The 19,283-nt window shown below is 40.3% G+C and overlaps 1 protein-coding gene across 1 annotated transcript; it reads right to left on the bottom strand.

Annotated features, from left to right (window-relative positions):
• Window positions 1-2,072: 2,072 nt before the first annotated feature.
• LOC142053354 (histamine H3 receptor-like) lies at window positions 2,073-10,587 on the bottom strand. The gene is made up of 3 exons (XM_075084882.1): window positions 10,228-10,587; window positions 7,912-8,078; window positions 2,073-5,564 (listed from the first exon to the last, which is right to left on the bottom strand). Exons 1-3 carry the CDS (start codon window positions 10,514-10,516, stop codon window positions 4,779-4,781), a joined length of 1,242 nt encoding a protein of 413 aa, XP_074940983.1. The 5' UTR covers window positions 10,517-10,587; the 3' UTR covers window positions 2,073-4,778.
• Between the last annotated feature and the right edge of the window lie 8,696 nt (window positions 10,588-19,283).

Genomic DNA, 19,283 nt, shown 5'->3' with positions numbered 1-19,283 from the left:
AGACCCTGTTTCTTGTGTGGGACTTCAAAGATCATGACATCTGCTAGAAGGGCAACACAGCACTTAGAAGCAGTCAATGAGATTCCCAGAGAGTGGCAGGGAGAACTTTCTGATACAAGTACTGAATGGGTCAATGGAGGTGGCACACAGCTAGACCGGCTGTTCACTGGTAAAGAGGAGCTAGTTAAGGACATGGAATCAATGGCAGCCTCGGCTGTATTGACTATGAGGTAGTGGAGTTCAAGCTCCTAAAAGGGGTGAGGAAAGAGAGTAGCAGAGAACAGACCATGGACTTCAGGTGAGCAGACTGGTTTATTCAGGAAAGTGGTAGGTGGGATCCCACAGGAGGTAGCTCTGAAGTGCGAAGGAGCTCAGGGAACCTGTATGCCTAAACAGCAGCCTCCATGCACAAGAAAATCCCAGTTCTCAAGAAAACGAATAGGCATATCAGGAAACTGTCTAACCAGGGAAGCTGCAATCCAAAAAGGCAGCGTAGAGGAATTTGAAGCAGGAACAGGCTACAAAGGAGGAATTTAGAGATGTTGCCAGGCCACATGAGTATGATGTTAGAAAAACCAAAGCTCACCTGGAGTTGATGCTTGTAAAGGACATCAAGGACAACATGAAGAACTTCAGCCACCCCATTAATAGTAAAATGCTGAATAAGAAAAATGTAGGTGCTTTGTTGAATGGGGCCAGGATCTAGTGACAGCAGATGCAAGCAAGGCTGAGGTACCCAATACTTTCTTTGCTTCATTCTTCATTAATTAGGTCTCCCTCTCACAGAATCACAGAATGGTAGGGGTTGGAAGGGACCTCTGGAGATCATCTTGTCCAACCCCCCCCCGCTTGAGCAGGTACACCTAGAACAGGGGGCACAAGAACGTGTCCAGGTGGATTTTGAATGTCTCCAGGGAAGGAGAATCCACAACCTCTCCGGGCAGCCTGTTCCACTGCTCTGTCACCCTCACAGTATAGAAATTTTTTCTCATGTTTAGGTGGAACATCCTGTGTTCCAATCTGTGCCCATTGCCCCTTGTCCTGTCATTGGGCACCACGGAAAAGAGTCCTGCCCCATCCTCTTGACACCCACCCTTCAGATATTTATAGGTATTGATGAGAAGCCCCCTCAGTCTTCTCTTCTCCAGGCTGAACAAACCCAAGTCTCTCAGCCTTTCCTCATAAGGGGGATGCTCCTGTCCCCTGATCATCTGGGTAGCTCTCCGCTGGACTTGCTCAAGCAGTTCCTTGTCCTTCTTGAACTGGGGGGCCCAAAACTGGACACAGTACTCCTCCATGCTTAGTGAATGAGTTCAAGGAGGAGACCTGTCAGGAGCAGATAAGAGTTAAGACAGGGATTACTTGAGAGGACTTGAGCTATGAGTCCATGGGACCCGACGGGCTGCACCCAAGGCGGCTAAGAGAACCAGCTACCACCCTTGCAAGGCCACTTTGTGCAAAGGCCCCGTTGAAAGGTCATGGAGATGAAGAGAAGTTCCCATCAACTGAAGAAAGGCAAATGTTGCAACCATCTTTCAAGTGATGTCAGAAGGACAGAAGGTCAGCCTCTCTGGTCCCTGGGAAAATAGTGGAGTGAGCCCTCTTGGAAGGCATTTCTGAGAATTTGAGGGAGGAAAAGGTGACTGGAAACAGTCAGCATGAGTTTACCAAGCTTAAATCATGCCTGAGCAACTTGGTTGTCTTCTTTAATATTATGCACTATAATTTAATATTATCCACTAGATTAGTGGACACGGGGAGAGTAGTCATTTGCTTTTAAACATTAGGGAATAAATCAAATGCTGAAGTTTGAATTGTAGTCCTTCTTGGGGCTGAGGGAGAATTCTGTGTGGTCTCTCCTTCCTTCCTTCATTGCTTCCTGTGAAGGTAAACCATAGCCTAACATAAAGGAGACAGACATTAGGAGAATCATTAGGGTTAAGTGCTTGGCCCAGAAATAAACAAAGAAATGAAGAAACAATAACACAATTTCTTCCAACATGTATGTTTTATTTGGGTTTTCTTTTTTTAGGACCTGGGAGGGTCAAGCTAGATACACTCTTGTGGTTTGAGTTGAACCTCACAGAGTCACATACCTAACTGTGACTTTGTATTTACAAGACCTATTGGACATCTGCAAAGACAGAAGAAAATTCAAGGACAAGAAATGGTAAAATGAATGAGAGAGTGGATAGAGACTTGGCTTAGAAATCACTTTGGCAAGCAAAGTCCATTTGTATCAGTGCACAAAAGGTACATCCAAGAACAAATGCGGAATAACTATCTTACCATAACCCTGCAAAATGTCCAATAGGGAGGAGAAGACTTAGAATGCCACCTTGACCAAGACAGCTTTAATGCTGTGAGCACAGAAGCTAAGTGCTTGACTTAGGCTAGGAGCACTGAGCAGAATCTTCAACAATTAGAAAAATACAACAAATCATTCAAATACAAAGGATTGTTGTAACAAAACAGTTTGAACTCTGTGTGTGCAATATAGAACATCAAAAACATTGATATCTAGCAGATTCACTACTCTATGTAGTTTCAAATTTGCTGCACATTGTGCTTCCTGACAAACACTAGTTTTCCAGTACTGCAAAATGTGGATACAGTTTACTTAGTGCATAATTTTGCAGGCCATTTTTCCAAAGTAAAAACCACATTCTTTAATTACAAAATGCAAACTGAGTTTTTATATTAAAAGGATAGGGATAGAAAAGCAGATGACTCAAATACTTTCCCATTTTGGGCCTACCAACAGTTTCTCTGTTTAAAAGGTGTTTATTTAGTACACCAGCTATTCTATAAATGTTTTAAATGCGTGTGTGTGTGCGCGCTTGATTTTTTAAGTCTCACAGAGAAACAAATCCCACAAAACCTATGCCAGCGCCTTAGCTCATGACAGTGAAAGCAACTGTGCTGAATGGCCTCCTCCTGAAGCTGTATCTCTCTCAGCAATCAGGCTCACAATCCGTAACACTATCCATGTGAGGCAAGGAAGCATAATGAATGGTGAAAGTCAATCTTCCACCAGCATGAATACTGGCAAGAGAAGTCTTCTTCAAATCTGAACAGAATGGCATTTTAGCTCCTCAAAGCCTTCAACTTTCGTGCTATGATTAAGTTTCTTTCATGCATTTGGACTGTGCTTGCAAAGGAGCACTCTGCTTTTGCAACACGTCTACAGCCAATTTCATATTCGGTAAAAAACACTATTTAAATTGACTATTGCTCTTCGTTGTTCTGTGCATCAGATTTCTCTTACCATATTTTATACATTTATACACACAGAGAGGAAAGAAAATCAATAAAAAGAGAGAAAAAAAAATTAACCAGTGACTCTCACCCATTCACGAAAGCTTTCTGGGTGAGCTGCAACACCCAACACAAGGCAAGAAAGCTTGGTACATGGAATGGGTTATAGTCAAGCTCCATTGCCTTCAATACTCCTTTCAGCCCTGGATATTCACTCATATTGTTTATTAAAAGCTGCTTAAGACACCTCTGTGTCAGCTTTCAGATAGACCTTTATGAATCCCATTCTCAAGCAGCAAATATGGCCCTTGTTCAGTGATAGAAAAAATCCAGTTTGATACTGGTTCAGTGGCAGAGAAAATCTGTATAATGTCACAGTAACAGGACACAAAGAACTCATCTAGTACAAAGATCACTCTGTCAGTTCAAATTTGTTCCAGATATTTTGATGCAATATCTTCACACTTGCAAAGCTTTACACCCAAGAGGATATTGTCTGTTCTCTCACAGCGAGCCAAAATCATAAATCCAGCATGAACTTTGTATTGCTTGCTTTGCCAATCCAACAGGAATGTGATCATGTGCCCAAGCCTGGCATATCTATTAGGTGGTCAAATAGTGCACAAATCTGACAATGATATTTACATTTAAGCATGACCAGAGGCAGCCACTCTCAGGAGAAAAGAGTACTGGTGAAAAAAGTAACAATCATTTATGTCTGTGACAATTTTGATAACCATTCTTAAAATTCCATTACCACCAAAACTTTCATTCTCTGAAAATCATCCAGGGTTACTAACTCACAGGGTAAGTAAGTTACAGGTTACAGGTACTTACAGGTTACTGTACTTACAGTTACAGGTATTTACAGGGTTACTAACTTACAGTAACTTAAAGGGTTACAAATGCACTGTGTCCTGCAACACCAGGTATGGACTACACTAAAATTAGAAAGGATAGATATGCCAGATTAGGCAGTCCATTCACTTGCATATTGCTCACTGTGGGAAACGACTACAGGGCACTATCTTGTCTTCATAATAGTTTGTAAAATGAAATTATACTGATCCTGTGAGTATTTTTACAACCTTGCAAAAATGTAGCAGAACTGCTTCTTCACTGACGGATTTAGGTTCACAAATAGGACATAAATTTTAATTCCACACATACATGAACATGTATGTCCTCCAATGAACCTCTACAGAGATAGCTATAGAAGAAGCTTCTTTCTTAGTACCAATTCTATATAAAAAAAGGGAAAAAAAGAGTATCTCAAACCTACAAACCAAGAAGGACATCCAGCAACACTTATTATTCTTTTCATTGCACTAGGTGGTGTTTAAGTTGGCATCATGCTAGCAAAAAACAAAATCCTGAAAACTAGCAAAATCCTGCAACCTTAACCAATGCCATTAGTAAACAAAAGTTTTTTTGCTAATTCTGTTGAAGATACATATGAAAAAAAAATAGCACTAAATAAGAGAGGATCCTCTTATCTGCAAGTAATTTATTTTAACTTTCTAAAAAGAGCCCGATCTCAACCTTGCAAACCTTTTGGGACATAATATTTTCATGAAAGCCATTCGAAACCTCATATGACAGACAGGGTAAAGAAAGGGATTTACAGAGGAATTGAGCCACAAAAGCCAAAAGGTTATTTCATACAAGGAGCTATGGATGCACTTTCCTTGGCAGACCCCACGAATAATCATTAGTAAAGAGTATGGGGCCCAGCAAATGGCAAAGACACATACAATTATGGCAAGTGACTTGGCTCTTTTCTTGTCCTGCTGCAGTTTTGACACAGTCCTTGAACGGAAAGAAGCAGAAAAGTCCCTTTTGAGGGCTGTAGGACTGGTTGGTGTTCGAGATGGACAGTTAGACATCACTGCTGGTCTCCATGACTTTGTTAATGATGAAACACTGTCCTCTGCTTCTGATGGAGTAGAAGATGCTCCTGGCCTTGGCAAGAGGCAGAATCGCCAGGACAGGGTGCCGCTCCTTGGAAGCTCACAGTCCTGCACGCTGCTGTGCCGCTGGTGCCTCTGGATGTTGTAGAAGATGTGCACATTGAAGTAGGTCACCGAGAGCAGCGGCACGAAGAACTCCAGGGTGGACGCGCACAGCAGGAAGTACCAGTTGTGGAAGAACTCAGCGTAGCACTGATCCGCCGCTACCACGCTGCATCCGGCCACATACTCCCAGAAGAGGATTGCTGGGCAGTAGAGGAGGAAGGCAAAGACCCAGATGGCCACCATCTTGACGACAGGGTTGGACGCTATTCCCTGCTGGACTCTGTAAGATACCTGCGAGGGAAAAGGACACGTCACATTGAGATAACATTTTGGAACAACTATCTCAAAAAAACATAAGCAAGCACATCAAATATAATATTCATTCTGTAATTCCCCAGACGCCTAGAACATCTTCACTTATGTAAGGTCCTGAAAAACTGTTGGTCTTGCTCATCAAATACTATAGAGCTATGATTGATTTTAACTCTTGGGATTGGAGAGGAGCAGAAATTATGATGGCTAAACTACTGTTTGGCTTCCAGGTGTGAAAGGACATGGCTTGTTTTCATCATCACCACAGTAAGGTGGCAATAAGGAATCAGTTAATGCTTCATGAAATGCCCAGGCTTAGAGGAGAGCTAAAGCAGCTGTGGGACTTCCTTGCTGCATGGGCAAAAGTACTCAGCCTTCTATGTTAGACTGGTTGCTATGTGAGGCTACAAACACTGGACAATGTAATTTTTAATACTATTTCCTCTTGCCATAGCAGAAGAATCTATCACACACATATATATGCTTTAACATACCATACGTTATTGAAACATTGTTATAAAACTCACTTTACCTTGTAAACAGCTCATTCTATTACTGCGTATCTCGATGTTTTTACGTCTACCCAAACTGCATTAATTTATTTTACTCTCTAGCCATAAATATCTATCTTTGAAAAAAAAAATATTAAGAATTAAAATCATGTGGTCCAAAGTTAGGAAATACAAGACTTTAAAATGCCCTTGTATAGCCCAGTCAGTAAGTACAACGCATACGTCCAGCTCTTGGTCCCCTGCCCCTTTCAGAGCACAAGATGATCAGTTAATGAGAAACCAGACAAATTTATTTCCTCCATACAGTTCAACACTTGTCATCCCAGGCTTTCCTCAGAACCAGAGCTACTACATTCCTCATCAGCTTCCCATGCTGTTCATTAGCGTAGCACCTGCATGCTATAGAAATATTAATGAATGTTATCTTCACAACTGCATACGACATGAGGGGCATTGTCCCGGTTTTACCAGTGAGCAACAGAACAGTGATGCAGTGTTACACACTCTATCTTAGATTCTCTGTTTTAAATATCTGTAGCCTGAAGATTCAGACTCCTTTATGTCTTAAAGCAACATATCAGCTCAGAACACAGCTCCAGTCCTGCATTAATGAATTCGCAACCCTTTGCAAGATGACAAGGATCTCAATTTAGTAGGCAGAAAACAGGAAGCTCAGCACAGCCTCACAGAAAGATAAGTCTGAAATGACTGTCCCCTGGCCGCAAGCTAGGTTTGCAGCAGAGGCAGAGGTGGATCCCCAGTCCATGAGGAAGCATGATAGTTTTTTCTTTTGGATATCAGCCCTATGTTACACACTCCTGGACTCACTCCATTGTAATATCCTAGAGGAGAAAAACAGAAACGAAGACCATCAACAGTGGTAAGAACACGGAGCTCAGTTGGGTTGCAGAGGCCTTTTAAATCTACATTTCTCGCATTCTGAGCTCTGCAACTTCATTAATATTTTTCAGTATTACTATTTCTTAAATACGGGGGTTTTCACATTTCATTGTTCAGCTTTAAAAAAAAAAAAGTGGCAACAACCAACCCCCAGACCATAACACTGGGGAAGAAGAGAAAAAGATTAGACATTGTATCAGCACTTTGCAAACAAGAACCTCCCGATCTAACACAGCCCATGCCACTCAAACTAGCAGACCTATCAATAGCAAAGGATGTTGATCCCCTTCCATCTGGACCAAACACCAGGTAGTGCTTAGAAATGGTGAATGGATGCCCCAGATATCTTCTGAAGCAGAAGAATGAGAATATTAAAGAAACTCCTCTTGCCTCTCTGCATATTTTGATTCATTATTTTTGCTTCAAGGGATTAGTTTCCACCCAGCTGCTTGTTGGTAGCACATGGCAATCACCCCCTGTAGTAATGCAGATCCTCATCTGATCTTCAGTCAGTCCATCCCACAACTCTCTCCATACCCTTTTCTCCTTTTACACTTTATCCCAAGCCTAAAAGCATCCTTGACCCAACTTCGTTTTGTTACCACTCTTCTAATCACCAAAGCCCAAGTTCTCCATGTTCCTGCTGCCCCTTTTCCACCTTGAGCTTCCCATCTCCTCTGTAGTGTAATTAAAGAGTTTCTAATCCAGGCAGCAGGATGGAAACATTGAAATCATAGGCAAGGCATTGTCCTATCTCTACGTCCCAGTGCAACACTGAAGCATCAAAGTTTCTACAGAAAAAAAAAAAGGTACAATAATGAAGGACTATTTAGCTTGTAGTATTATTGAGAGCACTCTGAGTTTTATAGAAATCTCAAGATATATAAAGAAATAATTAGAAATGTTCTTCTTACAGCTTTTGTAACTGACAGGAAACGGTCGTAGCTGATAAGGACGATGTTAAACACTGAAGCTGTGCACAGGAGGTAGTCCATAACTAGCCAGAGCTTGCACAGGCCTCTCCCCAAGTGCCACGTCCCTGTCAGGGCATAAGGGATGTACAAAGGCATACAGAACGCACCTATGGGAATAAACCAAATGCACGTCAGTCAGCACTGCAGCCAGTGCTCATGAAAGCAAAGAAACATTTCTGCAGTATCTGATAAAAGCGCAATACTGACTGGAATTGCCATGTGGAAGGCTCTGTGTTCTCATGCAACAATGAACACTTGATCACAAGCTAAGAACCAGTAACACTCTTATTATTAATACCTTTCTGAAAGTTGTATTATGTTTATTGTGTATCATTATTACTTCTCCTGTTTCTATCACCTGCTAAAGGAAGGAGCAGCTGGCTTTTTCATTTGCTGAAGTAAACACTATTCTATATTTAGCTACTGAAATTAAAACAAACAAACAAACATCTCTTTTTCCCCCCAATGCAGTTTACTATTTTCTACAATAAACAATCTAATTACCATTCTTCTATCCTCTTAAGAAGCATGGTATAGTGTCCAAAAGTGCTCCAGAAGTAACTTTTATAGAAATACAATATGAATTTCAGACTAATCTTTAAAACTATCTAATCAGAAGGCTGACAAAAACTGCACAGTTAATGAAGTACATCCAGTCTAACATTTCTTCTCATCACAATTCTTGACTACAACCACTTTTCAGTGGTGAGCTGATAGGGTATTATTTATGGAAACACACCAAACGGTGGGAACATACATAAGTGACCGGCACCCATTGCTATCTAAATTTAAGCTGTTAAACCCAAATGTTGCAAAAGTCCCAATAGGATCTCATTTTAATGGATTTCTACGTGATTCCACTACACACAGTCACAATGAAGCCCTGCAAGGCTGAAGAACTAACGGTGTAGCTTGCTGCGATGCAGAAACGCACCGAACAGCAGCGACGCTGCAATGAAATGGCATCACTGCATCTACAGAGCAACCAACGCCTGCCGCTTCCAGCAAAAGGTTATAGTACACGTTTTAACATTCACGGGGCGGGGAACGGTATTATCTCTACTTCCTTCTTTGGTAGAGGACATTATTTACTTCGTACTTCTCAGCTAGGTGCCAGTATTTGTTCAATATGATGCTATATTGTGAGGAAGATGACAGAACACCACTCTGTCCACTGGTTTTCTGTCACTGCTGTGGTTTTTTTTCCCCCGTGTACTGTAGCCAGGCAGCAGAAGTTCTGTGGCACAACAAGGCCATTATAAGCTGGAAGAAGACATCATTCATTATGGGGGAAAGGGTCAAAAGATTATACAAGGAGATCTGGACATCACGAGGACCGGACTATTAGAAGTTGCACCCTATAACAGGATTTCTGACACTGGCAATAAATTTTAAGAACAGTTTCAGTTATTCCGGTATCCTTTTTAAATGTGTAGGTAAAAGAACTAGAAAAAAAAAACAGTTTCAAAAAATTTTGTTGTGATGTGATGAGTCAGAATATAGATTTCATGAAATAGCCACATCTGTTTAAAACCATCCATCTCCTCAATAATTTAGCCAATACTTTTACCAGAGACACTCAACACTTCACAGAATATTGCAATGCATCAATCTCCTTTGCACATCATGCTAGCATTTTAATTGCACTTTTTCTCAGTACAAGTTTCAAAACAAAATGTGTGCCTATGTATAAATACATACGTATAACATCAAACTTATTAAAAACTGTTTGATTTGTTATTTTTATTTACCTATACAAACACATATTCCTAAGGTACGACCCTAGATAGGGCATGTACGGCAATTCATCACTATTTAGTTGCAAACTCCAGCTGATTATCTGTATGGTGTGAGAGTAGATTGCAGTAGAAGGTATCAACCATGTATGCAAGATCTGCAGATAATATATGCTGCATTCATTTGACTACCTAGAGTTTAGTCAAGACTCTTCACAAACAACTCCCATTCTTTATTATTCCACATCGATTCACACACAGCAGTGTTTCTCCCTGAAGCAATAATATTAAGTGTTACCCGTTTACCTGGCAAAGGATCCACTTATTATGATAAGGCATTTCTGAAAAATAGTAGGCTGTTAAGACACTTAATGCAGCTTTCACCATTCCTTACCCCTCCCCTAGACACACAGCTGGGAAATAGTTCCCTTAGAAGAAGCCACCCAGCAAAAACAGCCCCCTTGCTTCTCCTAAGATTCCTAGGAAACAAACAGGACATGCCTCCACAGCTGCCACTTACCCACCGCAAAGTCAGAAATAGCAAGGTTGAGAAAGTAATAGTTACTCCGATGCCTGAGGTTTCTGTCCATGATGAAAGCAAGGATCACCAGGGCATTTCCAAGGATGGTGACCAGAGCTAGCAACACCATGAGGAAAGCCAGCAGCACCAACACGCCCAGTGAAAACTCGGAGCCCGGTGACTGTGTGGACGAAGTCTCATTACACATTCTAGCCATATGAGGAGCTTCAGCCGTGCTGTTGTGCATGTTGCGTATCCAGGTCAATTCAGTCTGGGAAGAAATTCGCATCTGGTGGAGTTATCCAAATGGTTGAGATTCATAAGGAGCACAGACAGGATGGGCCAAAAATCCAATAAACATCCAAAACATTGACTCAGGAGGTGAAAAATTTAAAACTTCTGATGCTAGATAGATCTAGTTTTCCTAAGATCTTGTTACTTTAATAAATACCAATGCATCTGAAACCATGTATATCTCTAGATGTTACCAGTAAGAAATATGTAGTTTTTCCAAGCTCATATTTTAAAATGCAAGTTCTTCTTCATGCAACCTGATTTTTATCTGTGGCGGTCAAGAGGGCTGACTTGAAAATATCTCTTGCCTTCCTCCCTTCCTCCCTTCCTCCCTCACTTGCCGAAGCATTTTGCTTGTTAGCATTATGGACATCAGCTTTTTCTTGGGTAGCTATCCTCATGAGAACGTAAACTACTGTCTAATTTCATCCTTGTTTATCTCATGTCATTTTATTTCAGCAAGTGTGTGGTCCCTCTCTATTGTGTTATATATTTTTGTTGACCAAAGGCATGGTCAACTTTGTTGTTGCTGTTGTTCCTCTTTCTGTGGACCCTAGGGATGAAAACTGTAATTCTGTAAGTAAACATATATACAATTAGTTACCAGCGCAGTTAACCAGTAATAGTCCAACCCTCAGAGATCAGCTGCAAAACTCCCACTGAAATCAGTTTCAAAACTCTTAGCAACCTCAGTGACGCAGCATTGGCTACTGCCATCCCAGAACCAAGGAATGAAATACTGATTCCTTGAACCTGAATGAGAGCTTGGCAATTAACTTTAATAGGACCAGGCTTTGCTCTCCACACTGGTGGGAGAAACTGTGAGTCTTCCACAAGTGCTTATATTTTTGTATGAGTTATGAAGCCATTTGCAGAGCTGTGAGTATTCCACAGTTGTAAAAATTCAATCATTTTTATTATGGTTTCTAAAAACACTTTGGTGTCTAATTTCAGGTAGTTAAATTTGAAGAATGTTGGCTGTCATGTCTGTGCTTCTGTTGTGGGAACAAGTTCGTTAGCATTTGCCAAGTACTTTTACTAAATGTTTTAACGGCAGCAGTATAAAAATACAACTTTATTATCCATACAAATATCTTCACAGCATGCATGTCCATTACTGCTTTAAGCTTTATTTTGTTTCCAGGTAATGCTGGAAATGTAGAAAACACACTTTGGCAACAACTACTAAGTAACACTGCTAACCTTTCTTCTGCTAGCAATACTGAATGTGATCTACATGATGTTTAAAGGTCCAAGCTATTAAAAGTTTGAAATGAAAATAAAGTGGTGAACAAATGTGAGGTCAAATTAAGGGTTTGGCCGAGCTTGTATCCTGTCCATCTCAGCTGCCTGTAGCCTAAGAAAGAGTGTAAGACCACGGCAAAATATACTGCTGGTGTGCTCCCCGTGCCTCTAGTGATTTGCGGCTCAAAGTACCGATATGGTACGAGAAGCGAAATTCGATCATTTTATTTTCACTTCATCTTCTGAACAGTCACCTTCTGAACCCAAGAATTTCTGCTTCTGCATGTTATTGACAATAAAAGACATCACAGGGCTTCTATAGGCCTCTAAGGAAGGTAACAGTCCTTCTGCAATTGCTTCTCTGCATCCAAATCCAGAGAACAGCAGGAAAATTGCCATGGATACTGCCAAATCATGGATCCTATATAAACTGTTACCATGTCCCAGTTATACTTTTTCTCTCCTCATACCTAATGCAATGAGTCCTTTTTGACTGCTCTCACCTTACCGTGGGAGCAACGGCTCATTCCTGCGCATTCAATGTGACTATCCCTTGGTAAGAATCACTGAACGTAGGGCAGCTCACATGCACATGACATACCTGCCACAAACCTTCGGCAGTGGGTGCTCAGAAACTGCACGGAGTCCCATATCCTAGAGGGAAATTCATAACAGGTTTTCTTCTTTTACACATGGGGCTCCTTGCCCTCAGTCACAAAGAGTGCCTGGAACGGGTTTCCCCATCCCAGTAACACTCTCCCCTTTTCAACTGCAGAAGAGGGGAGAAGACCTAAGCTCTTAAGTATTCTTTTTTACTGGAAACTTCTGGATATACTTTTGATTTCTAACTTGTCCCTGAATGGCCAGAAACGCCAGCTTGAGCTGGCAGGCTTCCTACAGACTGGTGTCTAGGACAAATCAATGCACAGCCACCAGTCTCAGAAGAAAAGAATTTGTTACAATCTCCCAAAAGCCCCATGAAGCCCTAAAGGCTGCAAAAATCTTATAAAAGCAGAAAAATCAGAAATCCAAACGGTGTTCCAAAAGAATACCGTTTTGTAAAAAACACACAAATACACAAGCTATGAAGCCGAAAGCCACTGTCCGCAGCAATTGCAGTTAGAACTGGATCCTCTTAATAGCAAAGCCCTCACTCAGGTTTTATGCATTTTTTTCTTCAGTGAGAATCTATGCTAAAATAATTAAAGCTATAGCAGCAGTTAAGTTACCGATGTAATTTGCAGCTACTGTGCCTTAGAATGGTGTGATTACAGCTCCTTGCAAAAGCGAGTATCATGTTTTGGACCCTCTTCTTCTCTCTTAAGCTGCTATACAAAGTATAAATAGAAAGGTTCTTGTATCTTAACCCAAAATCTTCAGTGCTGAGGAAGTGACAGGAGGGTGCCCACATAATGGCTTCCAAGATACAATGACCACATTCTTACTTTTGTAGCCTGCAACAAATTATCATAGTTTTAGAACACGTGTATACACAACAGCTAGGCTATACCTTGTTAAGGTAAGATACAGAGAAGAATCTAAACAATTAAGCTAAGAAATATGGTACCACTTCGAATTCTCTGCTTTTCTTTGACTATTTATTGCTGCAAGAATTAAGACTTTGGCTTAAGTGTAATGAAGTTTAGCAGAGTTCCCTGAAAACCTGGAAATTCTGGGTTCTGCTTCTGGTCCAAGTGGATCCCCCTTCTAACTTTTCAGCCTGTTACTTGATCTCTTTGCTTCAGTTTCCTCAACTCTAAGAGGAAGGTAATGCTTAGCAAGCTTCTCAAAATCTGAGGGAAATTATGCATTAAGGTATATCATGGAAGAGAGTGAAAGATACACCCTCCAGAGTACCTTTAGTCTATTAGTTAAGATAACTCATTTGGGAAGCAAGGAAGCCAGATTTCACAGCCTCCAAAACCGACCTGAAGACAGGATTCATCGTAGCTGAGCACTCTACCCAAATACTCTTCAGTCTGAAGAGAAGACTCAGCAGCTTCACTGTTTTTCATGAGGATCAGCTGACCTTACCAAATGGCTTAAATCTTAGGGTGCTTTCTAGGAATATATAGTTCCCTAATCCCTTTCCATCTCCCTCCCTCAACATTTCTTCTCGGAGCTAACTTAGATCCAACTTGGTTTCTCAAAATCTTAGATATCTAACCCTTCCACACCATGCTTGGAAAGTCTGTGTGCAGCAGGGTACCTAAAATTATGGGTGCTATACTCATGTGCCTTACAAATATATCTCTGACATCACAGACCTATTGTGCATAAGTCATGATGCCATGTAACTGATCTGTTCACATCCGGAAGATAATCTACACTAGTCAGCAAGCTTTTTTAAAACATCAGCAGTATAAGTAGAGTTTAATAGAAGATCCGCTACATAAGCCTTTAGCAGAATTTTTTTTGTGTGGCTAGAACCATGATTAAACCAGGCTAGAACACATGTCTAGCTAGAAAAATACCTGAAGCAGATAACAAACTGCTGATTTTCTACTGGTATCAGGGCAGCATATGAACTGTTCAGTCATAACCCTATAAAAAGACATGAAATTTGTCTACAATGACTATTTGAAGAAAATAAATGCATAGCACAGATTAATATACCGAAAGGATCCACAAGTACGTGTTCCACCTTTCTCTTCCCCTCCTTCTTCCCCAGGTATTAAACAATAACACATACTAAACAGTAAAAGAACCACCCTGAATTACCTGCTTATTCAGACTTTGTGATATCAGGAAATTACAAACAGTCCAAAATTGTTCTGTTGCAATTGAGAGACAATAATCTTCACTTTTAAAAGTCAAGGGCAGTAGATTTTAAAAACAAGTAATCTTTCCCCTATCTCAGCATGGAAGATTTCCAGATATACGGTAGGACATTCAGATGAAATGTTCTCTCTCATCACGATGGAAGTTCCAGCTAAACTTGAGAAAAACCTTTCCTGTGAGGGTGCCAGAGCAGTGGAACAGGCTGCCCAGAGAGGCTGTGGAGTCTGCTTCTCTGGAGACAGTCAAAACCCACCTGGATGCGTTCCTGTGCCCCCTGCTCTAGGTGTCCCTGCTCAAGCAGGGGGGTTGGACAAGATGATCTCCAGAGGTCCCTTCCAACCCCTGCCATTCTGTGATTCTGTGACTTCTTGAAGACAAGCTTGTTGGAAAGACAGGAGTTCTTTTCCATTGCTCAACTGTCTTGAATTTATTATTTGAAGTCTCTGTTTTACACAGAAACCACCTGTCTGTTCTGTAGAAGGTACTTTGCTAACAAAATACCCCGATTAGAGACCCGATATAAACTCCAGCTCTTCATTCAGCCTCTTAACTTTGAGCAACAGAGGAAAACAAATCATTCTGATACCATCCTGTAGGAGACTGGGCTCCTGTAATGGCTAACGTGGTTTCAGCTGTACTCCTGATTCATTTCCAGAAAAGCAAAGCGAAAACAGTAAGAGATAAGGCAACAGAGTGGTAAAAAAGATTAAAAAGAAGTCACAATCCGCCTTTTTCTGCTAGTGCTTGATTCTTCACGGACGTATTTTTATGACAGGCAACTATACTTTAAGTATGGACTAAGGCTACAATCCTTTTTTTTCTTCTCTCCAGATAACGAAATTTGTAATTCTTCCACAAGTAGGGGATATGTATACAGCTTATATTGTCTTAAACAAATTTACAATATCTGACAACAAAAACTCACTGTTAAAACTGCTGCTTCAGTTTAACACTCTACCTTCTATACGGATGTTATATTTTTAAAGTTGCTGCAAGCCATTTTTGTAATCTCTTTCTGTCGCTGGATCACTTGCTAGTTCACACACACACACGCACACGTAATTTATTTAACACAATTTGATTTCTCATCAGGTTGCATTGTCAAGTTCTGGACTGAAGAATGGTGATGCTCCATTCTGATTTAGTTGATTTTCAGTATGTGTCACTAGATCCTTATTTATAAGGCTTTAACTTACTGGAAAATATTAAACTATCATAGCTTACATTGATAAACAAGATTATTACATTGTTTAGCAGTAGGAGTTTAGAATATCAGTATTTATAATAATGCACTTAACAGGAGTATGGAGATTGCGTCCCCAACTTACTCAAAAGCAAAGGCTGATCCTGGTCTTGTTACCTGGCAAGGGAGGAAGCTGTGCCAAATCTAAAGCAGATCTCCTGTCAGCACTCTTCAGATAAGAAAGTGCAAAAACTCACTCCTTTCCCAGTGTCATGGGTACTTCTGCTGATTCCGCTTACCACAGAAACCTGCAAAAATGGTGACGCATCCCTAACAGAAAAAGCAAAGCTATCTCTTTTCTGCATAGACACATACCGAAGGCTACAATTCCCCTCTTAGGGTTTATAAACCTTACCCCAAAATAAAAACACGATGACTTACATCAGCAACGTAAAAATTAAATGGTTGTTATTTATCAAAATGACAGGGTCATTATGATTACAAGGAGTTCTCTATTTTGTTCTCTTCACATTTTTTAATAAAGGAATACCAATCTACAACTACTACAGTTCAGAGACAAAAGATGTCAGTACTTCCAGTCATCCATTCAAGAGCAATACACTGGCCTCAGAAGAGCATACTTTAGCACACTCAAAATTCATCAGAGATTCCAGTGTATCCAAGGTTAGACTACAGGAACCTGCAGCTTCCCCAAATATTATTAATCAAAATGTCACTTTTTTTTAATATATCTGTTTGGTTTTTGGTTGTTTTTTTTTTTTGATCAGTGGCTCATTGCCTCAGAGCACAAGTGACTCTGGACGCAAGCCAGCTGCTTGTAAGAGTAGGCCGACTTTTCTTTCTCAGGTTCCAAGGTAGCTCTGTTCTCCACTAAGCCCAGTTTCTACAGAATTTAGGTTCTTGATTTCTTTGTTAGCAAGCCAAATGCATTACAGGCAATGATGAAAATGTGAGGATCAAAATACATTCCGTGTGGCTGCTGCTGCTCTGCTCTACATGAGGAATAGGTTGTGTCCTTTGGTTAACAGTCCAGTGTGAACACTCTTGACACCGCAAGGACTTCCAAATGCTGCATCAGTGCTCAATTTTTGATGCTGACACATAACAACCACTGCTTCTCTAATTTTCTAATTACAAAGCAGAAACAATTGTATTCAATTAAGTGAGAGGATAGAGCCTCCTTGAAGCATTGCTAATAATCAAAGAGCAAGAATCACTGGTTCTTTAGGCCATGAGTACGCTGAGGCATCGCTCTCAAAGGAAAGGACAAAATCCTGCATTGCAAAACTTCTGGAAAGCCACATGAAAACTTGTTCTTAGAATAAAGGAAGTTTCAACCCACCAAATGCTTATAAACAGAAATAGGAAGAGAATGCAACTTCTCTAGCCAAAAGTGTCCACAAGACAGCTAGCCAGCACTTCGTGTTCTCTCTGAATGGAACAGCATGAAAATACAAACATATTTCCACTCTGATGGCCTGTTTCCAGCTGTTTTAAGGGATAGGGGATTCATTTTGCTCACTGATTGGCTTACCTATATGGTCTACTTCATATACACAAGTGGTTATCAACAACTTGTTTCTTCTATTTTGGGGTTTTAGTTTTTGCTAACACACAACCCTGAAACAGGAGATTCTTGAGGATAAGGATCAGTACTTTCTGAAAAAAAAAAAAAAAAGTGATAAAAAAAGAAAAATCAGACGCCTAGCTTTCACATACCTCAGACTGAACACTCAAAAGTTCACACCTTCAGAATCACTTGTTGATTCTAAGCATTCAAGCTTAACGATGCTCTTTGGAAAAAGAACATGCGTTACCTTGAGTGGAGCTGAATCTTGGGCAGCTGTAGCAAAACATCTTGCCATTCTCCCTGCTTCCCACATTAAGTAATTGCTACAACCTCAAACTTTCACAAAAGCAACAGAAAATGTGGAATACTTAAGTTAATAAGGTGTTGGAAGTGAACGGCAAAATAAAAGAGGCTATCAGTAAGACAGACACACTATGAACAAGAAATACTTGTATGACCAAAAAAGTTCAAGACTACTACACACTGGAATACACAGATCTCCCTCCCCGGGACAAATAGCATTTTATATGCAAGTACAGATGCTAAGGCTGAACCCAAAAAACCTTTACTACGCAGACAAGGTAACGTAACTGCATAAAATTGTTTCAATAAATCAAAGCAGGCTCTATCTGCCAGAGAATTAAGTGGCAATTTTTTTTTTTAAATCATGTATTTTAGCGGTATTTTTCAAGTTACTGAAATTCTTAAGGAATATCTCTGTTGCTATATCAAACTTCAGAGTAGTTACTTTGATTACATGAAGTTTGCCTCATGAAGGGTTTCCTGAGGTACCCCTACTGGAGAACTATAATGAACAGTTCAGCGTAAGAACATACTGGCAAAAAGATGTACACTGAACTGGTGGGCAAATAAGCTAGCCTTACAAATACACCCTCAAACTATGCAAGCGCCACTAGAGAAATGTCATTAAAAATAGTCATAGCCCTGACATTACTATATGAGCAAACTAATATAAGGGTTACCTGTACCTAAGAAAGCACCCGTGACTCAGCTAATACTTAATGGATCACAAAGTTCAAAAATTAGCTTGAGGAAAAAAAAGAAAAAAACACAACAGATCATCATCCTCCCCAAGCGGAAGATATCAAGGAAATGTAAAAATAATTATTTAACTCTCATCTAAATAGCAATATGATAATTAACTGACAAAAACTTCTGTTCATTTTTTGTAATGCGTTAGAGAAAAGTCTGGAAGGTATAATAAAAGAAATAATAAGAAGGAATATTTATTTCTATTAAATAGAAAATTCAAGTGTTTGTCACCATGTCATTAACACTTGTTTTTTTCCCTACTCTACACCAACGGAAGTAATTTCAGAACGTTTACCAATGTTCACTACTAGCTGTAACAGTCTGATTTCAAAATCCCCATATTCTTTGTTGAAATCACTGGTTCCTTTAACTATACAACACTTAATCCTCAGCTTTTCAACAGGCTCCTAGAGCTCCAACACTCACAGCACAATCCTCAAAGACATTTTGAAGTAATTTCTTTACATTCCTTAGTTCATCACCCGTGACCAGCCTTTCTTATGTCACCAGGCAGGCTCCATCTATCATGACCAAGTACTGCACAGGCAGGACCAGGCTCTCCAAGGCCATACAGCACTGGGACACATGCTTTCCATTTAAGTATAAAAATATCTAAGCCTTTGTAAGTGACCTTGTCTACAGATGACTCCAGTCTCACCCTCAATACAATAAACCAGGGAATTAAATTACTAATACAAGAGAGGTGTTCGAGTTCGAACCCAGGAACGGAGGAGACAATTAATCCACATTTTAAATTCAGTCAACCATTGTTCGGTGGGAGGTGGTAGGATGGGGAAATGGTTCCAGGTGTTTCAGTGCCCTCAAAGCAAGGAGCTGAAATGTGTAAGAATACAGAAAACTTGTGTTTAAGCGTTACTTTGCAACAGCAGAAGCAATCACAGAACAAGA

This window comes from Phalacrocorax aristotelis, chromosome 2 (assembly GCF_949628215.1).
Source record: "Phalacrocorax aristotelis chromosome 2, bGulAri2.1, whole genome shotgun sequence".
NCBI lineage: Eukaryota > Metazoa > Chordata > Aves > Suliformes > Phalacrocoracidae > Phalacrocorax > Phalacrocorax aristotelis.
The sequence above is the reverse complement of the archived record's forward strand: the minus strand, read 5'-3'. Positions and strand labels throughout refer to the sequence as shown.